This window comes from Zingiber officinale, chromosome 5A, assembly GCF_018446385.1.
Source record: "Zingiber officinale cultivar Zhangliang chromosome 5A, Zo_v1.1, whole genome shotgun sequence".
Lineage (NCBI taxonomy): Eukaryota > Viridiplantae > Streptophyta > Magnoliopsida > Zingiberales > Zingiberaceae > Zingiber > Zingiber officinale.
The window spans coordinates 43,895,956-43,911,084 of NC_055994.1; the positions used below are offsets into that span (position 1 = coordinate 43,895,956).

At 34.8% G+C, this 15,129-nt stretch overlaps 1 protein-coding gene across 5 annotated transcripts; it reads right to left on the reverse strand.

Annotated features, from left to right (window-relative positions):
- Positions 1-1,775: 1,775 nt before the first annotated feature.
- On the reverse strand, positions 1,776-13,508 carry LOC121980461. 5 transcript variants are annotated; one of them, XR_006111539.1, is made up of 12 exons: positions 13,273-13,507; positions 12,284-12,399; positions 11,777-11,962; positions 11,591-11,702; positions 11,471-11,504; positions 9,087-9,118; positions 8,935-8,969; positions 8,709-8,861; positions 4,938-7,459; positions 2,864-2,890; positions 2,479-2,751; positions 1,776-2,385 (listed from the first exon to the last, which is right to left on the reverse strand). XR_006111539.1 is itself a non-coding variant. In XM_042532507.1 (11 exons), exons 2-11 carry the CDS (start codon positions 12,352-12,354, stop codon positions 2,684-2,686), a joined length of 3,237 nt encoding a protein of 1,078 aa, XP_042388441.1. In that variant the 5' UTR covers positions 12,355-12,399; positions 13,273-13,508; the 3' UTR covers positions 2,435-2,683. The 5 variants fall into 5 exon arrangements, 4 of the variants coding, with proteins under 4 accessions (XP_042388441.1, XP_042388440.1, XP_042388439.1 ...); XM_042532507.1 differs by lacking the exon at positions 1,776-2,385 and having other exon boundaries at positions 2,435-2,748; positions 13,273-13,508; XM_042532506.1 differs by lacking the exon at positions 1,776-2,385 and having other exon boundaries at positions 2,435-2,751; positions 12,284-12,364.
- Positions 13,509-15,129: the final 1,621 nt, after the last annotated feature.

A 15,129-nucleotide genomic window follows, 5' to 3' on the forward strand; every position in this document is an offset into this window, starting at 1 on the left:
TTGCGAAGTTATTGCGTGGAGATAAAGTTTACATAGCTAGGGGTGCCCGGAGAGGGTTCAAACGCCCAGAGATGCTATGTCAACAAGCGACTAGTTTCGACCAGTAGGCTATAAATAGAGTTCTAGTCTTCTTCATTCAGGACAACACTTTTTCTGTGTTCGAGTTTTGTATTTGTGCATTCAGTGTTCTGTATGAGGCTTTTCCGCCTCTAACTTGTGTCGAAGAAGAAGTCGACTAGTTGAGCTTCACTTACCTTTGATTAACACCTCCCTAGTTGCAAACCAAGTAAATCCATTTTTGTCTCATACTTATTTTATACAATTTATTTTCGTTTATTAAAATGTTTGTCTTAATCAAAATTGAAAGTTTCATAAAGAGTATTTTTGTCATTTCAAACAATTCACCTCTCTCTTATCGGCCACACCGGGACCAACAATATTAACATGAAATAAAAAAAACAAAGCCTTGGCTCTTGTACCAATTAAAAGGAATTTGTTACTCCTAACTGCATGAATTCTTGGAACAAAAGGAATTTATACAAAGAAAATATTCCTATATATGAAGATCTAGTTTCATTGAAAACATGACATAACAATGTAAAAGTATAAATCAATGACAAGGAATCTGATTGAAAAATCAAGATCCTTGTCCTTTAGCGTCGTCTAAGCGATCCCTATGGAAGAAAATGAAGTGGAAGCAATAGGAGAGACCTTCTAAGAGAATTAGGGTGACGATGTCGCAAACCTTCGTTAATGGGGAACGAATGAAGATGTCAAGATGCTCTAATCCCTTCGGACCTCTCTCTTATATAAGTACTCCGATCTGTTATCAACCCATAGATGATAACGGATCAGATTAAAGGGTTCTACATATTAAACCTGGGGTTGTAAATAAGTCAGGCCGAGCCAAGCTTTGGGATGTTTAAACTTGTTTGATAAGGTAATCGAGTCAAGTCGAGTCTAAAATAAACAAGGCTTTGAAATGATTGTTCAAGCTTGGCTTGATTTATTTTTGATGAACTTAAGCTTGGCTTGAGTTTTGCTTTTTTAGATGTTATCGAACTCTCAATTCAAAAAATATAGCACCGCCACATCAGCGACCCCTCTAGAGCCGATCCCATGGATATGAAGGGAGGGTAAATGAAGATACACAGCTGAAAGCGCATAGCCGAAACGCTAACCCCAGGTAATGATATCCCAAGGATCGAACCCTGAACCTCTTGACCACGAAACCATGCGTCTCCATCTGTACTACGCCTTGAGAACAGAGGTTTATTCATTTAAATATTATCGAGCTATCAATTCAAATTTATTTAATTGCTTGAAACTTTTATTTGTTTAATTAGTTATTGAGTTTAATAATTCAAATTTATTTATTTATTTTAAAAAAATATAAATTTATTTATTTAGTATATTGATAAAAAATTTATTAATAAACATGATTTACGAACATTAATGAGCTAAACACATATATATTCAAACTTATTTGTTCAGTTTAACAAAATTCAAACTTATTTATTTAATCAATTTTGTATGTACTAAACTAATATAACAAACTCTTACTAAATCAAACACTAAATTTATTCACCAACATTCAATTTCTTTTTAGTCCTAATTAAATCCACATTCAACCATCCAAAACCCAATAAACATAAATTAAATCACTTTAACTGATTCGAATCAAATTTACTTATTTACTTGTACAAATTACAATCAAGGAGATTAAATCCAACATCTATTTGAAAATGGTTAAAAAAAGAAAGCTTTGCCCAGCATTGACAAAAGAGAGATTTTCAGATTGATTTTCAAAGCCCCTATGAAAAACACAAGAGGGTAACACGAATACATTACCCTGATTGTATCTATTTGAAAATGGTTTAAAAAAAAGAAAGCTTTGCCCAGCATTGACAAAAGAGAGATTTTCAGATTGATTTTCAAAGCCCCTATGAAAAACACAAGAGGGTAACACGAATACATTACCCTGATTGTATGTGTATGATAAGTCATGCTAGCAAAGGACCAACTTCCACTACAAAGTTAAGTAAACCACTGATGCTCCATGATAAGAGATTCCCACCAGCTAGTCAGACTTTTCCTTCCAGCGATGCTCCGTCATCGTATGCATTCTTCCTCCCACAATTCTTCCACCACTGTAGGCACTTTGAGAAGCCCTCTTCTACAACATGATCTTTGACATGCAAATCTTGCTGTCTTGAATCCAATCTTAACCAAGCTCTAACCTGGTTCAAGTTGGTTACCTATCGTAACTTCGATCACTAAAGCAAAGCAGATACACTGACTTGATGCATGTATATTGGAAGCTTAACCAATCTAGTTCTCGGGCATCAATAATCAGTTTTTCTCAAACTGATGGGCACCTATTCGCTGCAATAAAATTCCAAGCATCCAATAAATTCATCATAAGCCTATCAACGGGCATCATCACAACAGACCATACACCCATTGCATTTTCATTACCTTTGACGTTACATCAAATCAAGCTATCATTCTCAGAAAAACTTGTTCAAGAGAAAAGAGGAAGAAACACACAGGAGCAGAACAACAATGCTCTATCAAACAAGTGGCTGATGTGCCTGCATTTGTCAAAATCACAATGGCCACTCTACACCAAGTTGCAATTTTGGAAGAAACTTACTGCTCAGGCAACCTGTGCTGTCACAAACTATCGAGGCTTCGTCTCGTTTGATTTGCTGCTCCTAAATGTTGAGAGAGAGAAGAATGACCTAGCTGCTGAAGGTAAAAAAAAATACAAGGAAATATTGGGTAAAGCACCAGGCTGAAATTCCAGGAAATATTAATTCAGAAACAGTGGTTCGAAAGAAGCTTTTGAGTCAAACATTACCTTTAGTTGACATTGTTGCTGATGAACCTGAAGAAAGATGTAGAATTACTGTTGGCTTGAGCAGCAGAAGAATTTAAAAAGAAATTTCTGGGACTATGTAATATGAAGTAAAAGATTATGTACGTTTTAACTGGACTAATTAAACAAAACAATTAGTTCTAATCCTTCAAGACATTATCATCTACTGTCCAGATAATCAAGCATACATAACTAGGCTACTCCAAAATATATATCAAACTAGGTTCCAGATTTGCATACACAATAGTTTCCATCGGAACATGCCATGGATTATAAACTTATACTTTAAGTATAATGTAGGGTTCTTTCTGCTGACGATACTTCCATTTTCTATCACTAAGAGTTAAATACACGATGGACAAAGTTAGCTTGATGAAAATCTCAGTTTATTTTGATTCATGATCAAATCTAGCATCTCAAATAAATGAAATGTAAAAAAAAAAACATAGGCATAGGCATGCCACATGTACTCTAAGCATCATGGTGAAAAACCAATGTATGTATATATATAATATAAAGGCATGATGTTGCAATTAAAGATACCAAAATATATCAATTTTATGTACTTATGTTCCAATTTTAAATGTGCTAATCCAAATCAACTCCCCATAGTTACTTAAGATATACTTGAATCAGTTCCAATGATTGGGAGAATTCTTTAATTTGGGTCTTGAAAATATTATGAGTGATCTCACTATACTACAAGAATCTATACCCCTCATCCCATGCACAACACTCATTTTAGTATTATTAGCAAGGATAATCTTGACATTTGTAATGTTCTACTGTTACAAAATTGTACTAAAACTTTAATCCAACTGTTTAGTTGTTATAGATTTATATTTAAAGGTAAAGAAGACAAGTGGAATAATTATAGAATTAGAAATCATTTAAGTTGATCTTGACAAGCTTTAAAGTGTGGCAAGTATTGGTATGATAATATGGTATGGTACAAAGACTATATATATCATTTCAGCAAGAATGTTTCTCCAACATGAAATGATACTTTATATATATACAAAATTGTTATCCTGCACATCCGGCTGTGCACAACACTCATGGGCAACTGAGAGAGCGGGGTGCCCGGAATCATTGCACTTCTGGGTACCCCATGAGCATCGTGTACAGCCGGGTGTGCAGGATATCAATCTTATATATATATATATATATATATATATATATATACATAGAGAGAGAGAGAGAGAGAGAGAATTGTTATTTTGCACACCCATCGCCCGCCTTCTAAGAGTCGCCCACCGTGGGTGTGCAAGATAACAATCCTCTCTCTCTCAATTTTATATATATATATATATATTAGAGAAAGAGAGAGAGAGAGAGAGTGCTCAATCAAAAATCATGAGCATATAGTAAACTGTAAAATGTTCAAGATCCCAGTTAACTTTACTATAGAAGATATAAATTTTTTAATAGTAAGCGATAGGCAGAAAACAAAGTGCTTATTGAAAAGAGAGAGAGATTAAAAATTCATCTGCAAAAATAGCAATCTTTTATGTAAAATAATCATCACAAAATTTCCAGTATTACACCACTATCTTCATTTGAACTGTAATATTTATTAGTTTTTAATTATGAGATACAAGTGGATCTGAGTATCCCCTGGGTCAAAATAGCTCAATAGCAACCTACTTTGCAACTAAATACACACAAGTCCTATCTCAGAATAAACCTACCTTTGTTCATAACATTTGATAAACAATCATTAAACAAGAACTCCTCACTTCTCGTTTTATGAATTTATTTCAATTGGGTTACACTAAAGAGGAACTAAATGGTTATCTTCTCAGTCTATCCAACTTTAAATGCATAAGGATGGTTTTAACTCATAAACAAGATTGATCTAGGTGCCTAATCAAATATTTACGCAATTTGCAACACGTGTAAGAGGCTTATGCTGCAGCGATACACTGATATGCATGAGAACGTAGATGCCCATTTTTAAAAAATAAATAAATGTAAGTAACAAACTAAAATTAGCACAAATTGAATTAAAAAAAAGAGTACAGCATTGACTAATAGTGTTATATTCATCAAATACCTGACAATACATCATGAACTCCTTGATACTCCCCTGTCCTCTTGCTTGAGTTGCCATCAAGCAAGCCTTCATTAACCATAGTTTTTAGCTGACTGTAGCGCTTCTCCTGAAGAGAAGTCCTTCTTGACGTATCAAAGTTCTTTTTGCAAGTAGCTTTTGGATCTTCTGCATCTTCCTCTCCTTCAGAATTGACAGATGGGCTAGCATAACCAGTCACATTTGCCTCTCCCTTATTTTTACGGGCAAACTTCAAGAGCCTCTTCAATCCCTTGGGAGAATCTTTGTGGTAGATCAATGCAGGAGGGTTCTCAGCATTCCCCCACTCAATAACATCTGGTTCATTACTATCAGCTTGAAGCATTTGAGATAATGAATGTCGGACATGAGAACTTGATACAAGTGATGGTTCAAGAACATTCGAGACAGAAGCATTGGTCAATCCGGTGTCATATGCAGTGGAAACTTCACATTGTTCTAGTTCCACCCATGCAGCTGATGAAATGCTTATATCCTCATCAGGTTGAATCTCAGCAACCGGAATTTCTAGAGAGTTATGGTTGACATCCACATCAGCTAAACTTTGATCCCCAGTTTCTGTTTTTTCAAGATTCAAACAATTATCTAGTGAAGTAACTAAATTTGCATCAAGATCATTTGCTTGTTCAGCAAGATCAGCCTCCAGTACCTTATCAATTATCTCAGGTGTCTGCTCCTTTTCTTCAACTTGAATGGAATTGTCACTTTTCTTAGCTGAAGCATCAGACTGGATAATTCTAGACTTAGTTAAACTGCGACCACCCACACGCCCAGTCCCAGAAACCTTTCTAGCAGATTTGGCCTCCAAAGGAACAACACTGCCTTTCTTTGTCACCTTGTCATAGAAACTTGGTTTTGCCGCTGATGAACCAGATTCATCTGGAGAAGCAGTTGGATTTTTGGCTTTCACAATTATCTTAGTACTCACTGGAGTTTTGTGTTTCTTTTCTCCTTGAACTCTGTTAATTCGTTTAGTGTCAGTTTTGGCTTCTGGCTCCTCTCTTGGTTGATGCAATGGCTTTTCAATTTTGGGGCTAGGTGGTGTTGGAGAAACAAGATGAGATCTCCGACGGCTTGGAGTAGTATCAAAGGACACTTTAGAAGAACTTTTAACTGGTTGTGCTCCATTTGTCTTCGGCAATGAGCCAGATGACCATGAAGCCCGTGTCATTGACAAAGATGATGGTTTAACTGATGTTTGTTTGGATACTTCTAATTTTGAAACTTCTTTTTTTGGTAACACTGGCGGAGAAGAATTTCTCCGAGGTCTTTGAGATCTAACCAAACTATCAAACTTTTTAGCAGTGACCCCAGATTTTGAGACCAGCTCTGTTTTGCTTGGTTTCAAGGTTTCCTGTAACACCTTAAGTTTTTGTTCCATCGCCAAATGTTTGTTAGCATTTTCTGCCCGAAGTTTCTCATCTCGTTTTGCCGTATACTGACTATAAAATCCTCCTTTCTGTTTGTTAGATGTAGACAAGGACCCACCAGAACCAGTATTAGGATCAATATACTTCCCTGGTTTGCTCTCAATCATCTTCATTAGCATTTGGCTGAGCTCTGCTTCCTTCTGCTTACCCCAATCTGCTGAGGTAGCAGCCCCATCAATTTCAGCAGTTTGGGATGATGCTAACTCAGAAGTGACATCCTTTGAAACTGCCGCTGTCTCTATTTTAGGCAATGAAGCAATCTGAGTAGTTTCAGAAGCAGAATTCAAATCGGCTGGAGTAGGAAAAGAATCAATGTTCTCAGCAATCATCTTATTATCTTCTTCCACATGTAAAACACAACTGCTTTGAGATACGGGCTCATAAGCATTTCCCTGGCCATGAGTCAGAGAATTGGTCAAACCAGAATTCCATCTTCTCAATACAGTTTTATTGTTGATCACAGAGCTGTCTCCTGAAGCGATCCTTTTCTGAGCATCCAAATTGTTATCTTTTTGTTTGCTTTCAAAGAGGCTAATTGCCTCTTGGACACTCATCCTTCTTATTGTATTCTCAGATTTCTTAGCTGGCTGATCAGTTTGCTCATCTCCACTGTTGTTTTCATCAGCATCCTTGGTGGTTAGAATTTTCTCTCTGGCAGGAAAGTAACTAAGGCTCTTAATGCTCAGTGCAGTAGATCTCCGAGATCCAGACCTTCCGATTTGTACTCGTCGCATGGGAGAGGCAGATCTTCTTGGGGTTACCGACCTCATAATAGGTCTGCTTCTTTCAGTGACTGTCTGATCTTCATTTGTAGACTCAGAGGAATTATCACTTTCCGTCAAGCTCATCCGCTCAACTTGTGCAATTTTTGCTGGAGAGATGCCTTCAGTAGAAGTGTTTGGTCTACCAATCAATGCATTTGAGGGATACATTCCTTCTATAATATCCTCAGGGTCCTCTGGGTTTTTCTTTGAACCATCAAAGTCTTTTGCTTTAACTGAGGATTCAGAGAGTTGTTCTTCTGAAATCAATGATAAGTACTTGGATAAAGCATCCCTAACATGAGAGAAATAAATTCATATATAAGCCTAAGGAGAGTAATAAATAGCACATTATTTAGTTGCATATAAGCTGATATATAGTCAAAGACATTGATGACAATAAAGGAAAAAAATCAAGTGGAAAGCCTTGACCGAACAAAACTGCTACTTGAGTCAACTAGAAGTCAAAAATGAAATACTATATATGAATAGGTGACATATGAAATTGTCATTGAAAAGGGCTAACTTTTCTTAAAATAGGGGTTCTAGGAAAGATAATAGACTATATTTCATGAAATAAAAAACACTCCATTATTTGTTTTAATTTTCAGGTTATATTTCCCTAGTGATAAACATCAATTGTTGTAGTGAACATGAGCCTAAGTTGCAACTTAAGCCTAGAATAGAACTTTCGCCTTAGTGCACCTCAGAAATAGGGCTGAAAATGAATCAAACATTCGTGAACAAGCTTGGTGTTCAGCTTGGTAAGAGCTTGTTTATATTCGTTCAATATACACAAAATTAATTAAATAAACAAACTTAAACAGCTCGTTAAACTAAACAAACAAGCTTGAACACATATGTTGTGTTCAGCTCGTTAACGTTCGTGAATAATATTCGTGAACAATGTTCATGAACAATGTTCACGAATCATTTTCATTAACAAAACTCTTTTCAATATGCTAAATAAATAATAAAATAAACAAATAAGTTTAAATTATCAAGCTCAATAACCAATCAAACAACTAAAGTTTTCAAACAATCAAACAATCTTGAATTGAGAGTTCGATAATATTTAAACAAACCAAGCTCGAACCAAGCTCAAACCAAGCTCGAACCAAGCTCAAGCCAAGCTTGAATTGAGAGCTCGATAACATCTAAATAAGTCAAGCTCAAGCCAAGCTTCAAACAAGCTCAAGCTCATAAAAAATAAACCAAGCCAAGCTTGAACAATCATTTTAAAAGCTTAGTTCATTTTAAGCTCGGCTCGGCTCGGTTACCTTATCAAACAAGCTTAAACACCCCAAAGCTCGGCTCGGCTCGGCTCATTTACAGCCCTACTCAGAAAAGCATGAATAGAAAAATTATGTACATGCATTAAGAATTAAGAAGACCTGAAGCTAATAGATTTCTGCAGTATTTAAATAGCAATATAGAAACATATCATACAGACAGTGTATCTGAGCTCATAACATGATTCAAAAGGCCATGATATATTTTCTGACGAGAGAATATCATTGAATTTATGTAATTCATCTTGATACCTCAAATCTCTCACTTGAAAATGTTGTGAAAACTTTGCTAGATCAGATAAGTGTTTCACAGACAAAGTAGCACCAGCAGCTTGGCTAAACAATGCCACTAACTCTTCTTTCAGACCAACAATCCTCAATTCTATTGCACGCAGCAATTCATTCCTGCAGAATCATCTTATTCAGTGAGTGAAGCTTGGTTGAATATATACGGTGATGAAGATGGAAATATACTAACTTTGTAGCATCAGATGCCTCTGCCTCAATTTCTGTCTGCAGAAAGTCGAAGAATGACCAAAACCAAGTTAATTACCTCTAAAACTTAGAAATGCAAGAAATAATATCAGAAATGATCCTGCAGAAACAGAGAAGAGTAAAGCAATGATTTACATTTGTTGGTCCAACACCTTCAAAGTGGCCACCTGTAATTAGGAAACCAGAAGTTTAGATGGCATAAAAGTAATAATGCCAGATTGAAGGAAAATAAAGCAAAGCAGCACTTGCAACATTGTTGACCTATCTAATTCATTTTCATATAAAAATATAATCTTCTGTTGATTTTAAATACCTCGATGCAGACTCAAAATAGTTAAACTCACAAACAGGCAGTTTGCAAAACAACAGTAATGGCTATTTGAAAAGATAGTTGCCTCACCAAGAAATAGAGTGAAAAATAAAACAATAGAAATTCATCATAGTATTGAACATGGATTTACCATGTCGTGCCGGTTGGTACCGGTGGAATTTATCGTTCTACCCGTTGACCTGCACGGGTTTGGAACAGGAGCCAGGACCTCACAGCAGCCTCGGAAGGTTGTAGAGGAAGCCGTGCAGAAGACCTTTTTTTTTTCTTTTTCTATTTTTTTTATCTTTTTATTCCTTTTCCCTATTTCTTTTTCTCTTTCCCTCTGTTAATTTTTCCCCTCCTTTATTTGCCATTTTTTTCCATTCTTCATGTTAATTTTTTTTCCTCCATAATTAATTTTTCCCCCCTTCTGTCCACAAGAGTAGAAAAAAATTTCTTAAACTCTTCCACAAGGGTAGAAACAAAATCTCTTAAACTCTTTAAGGAAAGTTGATTTTCCCTCCTTAATCCATCCACATAGGTACAAAAAAATCTCTTAAACTCATAATTAATTTTTTCCATTTTCATTCATCCACGAGGTAAACAAAACAAAAACAAAAACCCTGTTAAAGGATGATTAATTTTTCTCCTCATTTATCTGTCCAAGTAAACATCTCTAAAAAAAATCACTTTAAGATGGAGAAAATAAATTATTAGAAAAATAAAAATAAATAAATATAATATATTTTCTAACCTTATAAAATATATTACTACTGATAAATTAAATTATTCTCTATATAAAATTTGTTTAATTTTAAATTGATCAAAATAAATCTAAACTAAATACAGTTTAAACCTACTTAATCTAATTATGCCTACTTAATGGATTTCAGCTAACCCTAAATTGTCTTTTACTCAATAAGCACCAAACATGAAGAAAATATTAAAACTTGAACTCAACATTAACATCTTAGATATTTTTCAATAGTAAATATCTATAACAATCAAGTATTAATAAAAATATTTTTTAATAAATATATTTATATTTTAAAAAGTATCGAAAACGTATCGACATGGTACAATACGTACCAAAACCGTATCGTTCCCGTCATAAATCGACACTTCGACATAGTTTGAAATTTTGAACCTTGGTATTGGCATTGTTCATCTTTGAGAAGGAAAATTAATAAACTAAATGTCATGATCACCGAGACCCAAGAAGACTTTAGTTTGCACACTTCCATTACCTTTTGAGAGATATACACCCCCCATAGACTCTGTCTACCTAAAACACTGACATCTAATGCTTCAAAATGTTTTTAAGAATGATTGATCAATTTTCTAGTGTTTTAAAGACAAAATTTATGGAATGTAGTATAGAAAATCCTGCAACCACAAATTCTAAAGCTTGACTCATAAAATTATTGTTCTAAGTGATATACCATCCTAAAAGGATGGTTCTTATCTAGCAAACATATGGAGGCTGTCTACTCAAAACCACTGCATTCAGCAAATTCAGAGTAGCGACAAACAAAACTAGCTATTAGTACATTTACATTTCCCATATAGACAAGAGGTACACTGTAGAATAAGATACAAGGATTACAACCACCTACTCCAACAAACAGAATTTCAGCAATGAATGTATTTAATGTTGTTTCCCAGAAATTGTGGAAAGAGCAATTTAGCTTCAAAAGAGGAACATAGGTGGATTCATTCATAGATAATGCAACAACTTTTCATCATATTTTGTAAATTTTCCGCATATATAAGAAAATATTAGCGTAAGATAAATGATTAAAAATAATTAGTGTTATGACTTTTGCTCAAACAGATGAAGTTAGGAATCAGATGAATTTTATCTGCTCTCCCAGAAATTTGTCATGTTTTCATCCTTTTCATTGTTATTTGTTTGTATGTCCTTTATATAGGGGCCAAATCAATTGATCAAGTATGAATACAACCTAAATAATTAAGCATCATCTTCCAAGGATGCTATTGTATGCAAATGGTGGATGAGTTACATGGAAATTACCATTAATGAACAGTTTCCATCAAGTGACATGATTATGGACAGGAAGTTATTGTATGCAAACTATGGACAGGGATTCTATTGTATGCATATTAACATTCCACCATCGTATTTTAATAGGCATGATAGCTATTCAGCAAGTGTATATATTGGTTAAAAAAATCCCTCCGAACATACCTGCTGTAGTGTCTCCAGCATGATTTGAATGACTCTGAAGAAATAGGAATGAACCACAATGCATTATCCAAAAAAATAATGGAATAAGATTGTTCCTCATCTGTAAGCAAATATTCTTACCTTAAAATAAAGAGAGAGATGAAACCTTCTAGTATCCTCCAACTGGGACATCTCATTTACAATTGCAGTGGCGGTTCTTACTACATCAGGGGAATTAATAATACCTAAAAAACTAAATAAAATTTTATGATCAGTGTAATTGCTGAAGATAATAATGCTCACTAATAGAACCTTGTCAAAAAGTACCTTGTCAAAGTGAATTTGGTGAACCAAGATGAGCTTTTGATGTTATTAGTCAATTCCAACTTAAATTTACTGAATGATAGGTTTGACTGAAATTTCTTCAGTTGAGCTAAATGTATTGCTAGCTGATCCAGAGGACCACATGCTAAGTTTTCAAGTTTGCCTCCTTTACAAATGAAAACCTCGTACCTGTCCATAGATAGAGAAAAAACACAGAAAAAGATGTTAAAACGAGAACAAGAATAACCAAACCCTCAAATATAAAGGTCTCTTGGTCTAACTTTAAACCCATATTTGCTCTTTATACCTGAACATCTCACTTCTTTTATTTAATTTACTCAGTGTTTCTCCTTTAAATCTAAGTGGATTGATTAATTTTGGTATTAAATAGTTTCCCTAAAATCAATTCTAAAAATGCTAAATTATAGCCCCAAGAAGAGTGATGGAGATGGAAAAGACATAAGGTAATTAAGATGATTGCAGTAGATATTTCATATGAACAATCTATACCTGTTCTCGGCTGATGATATGTTAAAAAGTGCATAATCTAGAACTGAATCTGCGCCTATCTCCACCACCATTCTTTTGTTACTGAAAGAACAATCAGGTGTTGGTACGTTGAAGTTCTGAAGGAAACAACAACTTAGTTCATAAGACTCACAGGAATCGATTAGAAATTCACAGCAGAAAGACTTAGGTATTGCTGTGGTTCATTCCGTGTTTTCAACTTGATGTAACAAAAAACTAATTCCAAGCAACAAGAAACTTGTTGCATTACTAACTAATTCCAAGCAACAAGAAACTTGTTGCATTACTGCTTCATCTTAATTCTTCACAAAAATTTAATAAAAGTGAACAACAAAAGAACTTGGCAAATAACTACTAAGACATCTCAAGTCTAGAAATCAATTGACTCAAACTGAAAATTAATTCACTTCTTACATGAAAATCTTGCAGGCAAAAACATATAGCTATTATATCAGCGACTGCATGATTAAACAAACAAAAGGAATCAAACTGACTAACTCGCCCTACAGTTAGAAAAACAATACAGTTAATAAAACAAATATAAATGCAGCACTTCTTTGCCCAAGAAAAGGAACCAAACGTGCATCCTCGAACCAGATCAGCTAAAACTTCGCAGCTAAAGATCAACGATCTAAAGCATGGAAAACCGTATCCAAGACCCGAAGATAGAAACACAGAAAACGAGATTCACTACACAAACTCTCAAATCTAGTCACGGCATGGTCTAGAGACCGGCAATAGTCGAGAATAAGCGAGAAAGAAGTCCAACATTTCTCCCACCACAAAATTAATCGAACTCGAAAATCTCAAACAAACAGCTCGCCAGTACTCCAAACTATCCGCGCCGAAGCATCCAGAGACAAAATGTATAAGATATATAACTCTCAGACCAAACCCTTGTTCCGCGCACCGAATAATACAAAATCAAGACCCGAGATCTAAAACACATTGCCCAAGGACGGAATCTTTACCTGACAATGGGTCGGATCAGATCGCCAAACACGACGAACAAACTCGAGCACAACTATGTCGAATACAGAGATTACACAACCTAGAGTAGAAGAGGAGCGTCAGCTCCAGATCCACCAGCTGGAAACCCTAACAACACGACCGCGCGCCGTGAATCCAGAGAGAGAGAGAGTAGGGGAGAGCGGTGAGGAGAACTAACAAAAAGTAAGATGCTCAGATTTCTGTAAGATGTGCCGTTTTGTATTAGCCACTGTCGTTTGGTATTGTTAGTTTGTTACAATAATGCCACTGGCATTAAGACGCTCTTCCTGCCACAAATGACGGGAATCCTTACGCTCACCGACACGTAGTCGGCACGCAAAAGCCACTGTTACGGTGGGCCGGGTGTATTATATGATATAGGAGTTCGAGATTTAACTGGCTTATTATTAAAAGAAAAATAATGAATAATAGATCTAAAAATATTAGATGTCAAATAAATTTTTATGTATTTTTTTATTTATCCATAAAAAAAATTATAAGATCAAATCGGTCGCTCTTAAAATTTAAAAAAATTATAATTATAATTATTATATGATATTAGGATCGTTGGATTTATTGGGGTAATACAAAAACTAAATTTATCCTACCAGATCAAATAGGAAAGATATTTCAACCTTTATTTGTCATGTTGTAATTGTGTCATTAACACATATTTAACTTAAAAGCAAATTTGATAATTATGACAAAAGGTGAATACTTTCGTCCCCAGCGCCCCCTGTCAATTCGTCCTAGGGCCAATACGAAGGAAGTAAATCACGGACAGCTACTAGCTTTTGGAATAATGATTAGCACATAAGGGAGATATTTACCTTGGTTTTGTCGAAATTCGAACCCTAGACCTCATTATGACAACACCTCATACACTAGTCACTAGACCCATCCGAGAGGACAAAGGCAAGTTGGGTAATGCAACTTAGGTAGGAGATTTTTCACTTCTCCATTTGTGATGCTAATATTATAGCTTCTATAAAATATGATATGCTGACCTTGAACACTTCACAAGATCAATCTTATAGTCATCTATAAAGAGATAAATCAAAAAATCAAATAGACCATCATATAGGAGGATATCTCCACCCGATAGCCATTTGTACATCGAGAGAAGGATTAGTGGTACAACACTGATAACATGATTTGAAGGGTATTGTCCGAAGGTCGGAGTTGGGTAGCACAAGGGTGCAGAGGAAAGGTGGGGGATTTTCCCATTTTAAGCAAGCAAGTGTTTCATCCATTGTATGGGCTTGTTTGTAGTATCAGTTTCAAATTATTATAAAGTGGTTACCTTCTACTTTAGATGAGATCAATAGCAACTAGGGGCATGTCTATTAAGAGACAAAAGAGTCATTTCCATGGGGCTCATAATTTTTTATTTAAAAAACTTATTATCTAATAATGTAAATTGGTCTGATAGAATCCCTCACACTCTAATTCTTCTCGCAAACTGATTAAAAAAATCCTTTTTCTCTTCTTTCCCTTTTTCAATTATTAAAAAGTGATGAAAGATCTATTAGTATTAGTCATAAAAGTCAATTATAAGATAATTAGACTTATTAAATTAATAGATATAAATTAGCTTATTAGGTTAATGATTAATTTAATATGTTAAAATCTAACTCATTAAAGATAATTAATGAAGATTAATTATGCACTGAAGAAGAAAAACCAAGGGGCAAAAATCCTTGGTATTCATTGGATTAATGTCCATTAAAGAGTCTAATGAAGCATTAATGAGAGGAAGACTAAAGGGCAAAAAACTTTTGGTATTTATTGGATGAATATAAAAGGTTTTTTGCATTTGCATTTTTAGATGAGATTGC

Coding starts and splice junctions, on each gene's coding strand:
- LOC121980461 (XM_042532506.1), bottom strand. CDS start 12,354: ATGGTGGTGGAGATAGGCGCAGATTCAGTTCTAGATTATGCACTTTTT. Junction 11,963..12,283: donor ATATCATCAGCCGAGAACAG/GTATAGATTGTT, acceptor ATCTATGGACAG/GTACGAGGTTTTCATTTGTA. Junction 9,119..11,470: donor TGCTGGAGACACTACAGCAG/GTATGTTCGGAG, acceptor TCCTAATTACAG/GTGGCCACTTTGAAGGTGTT.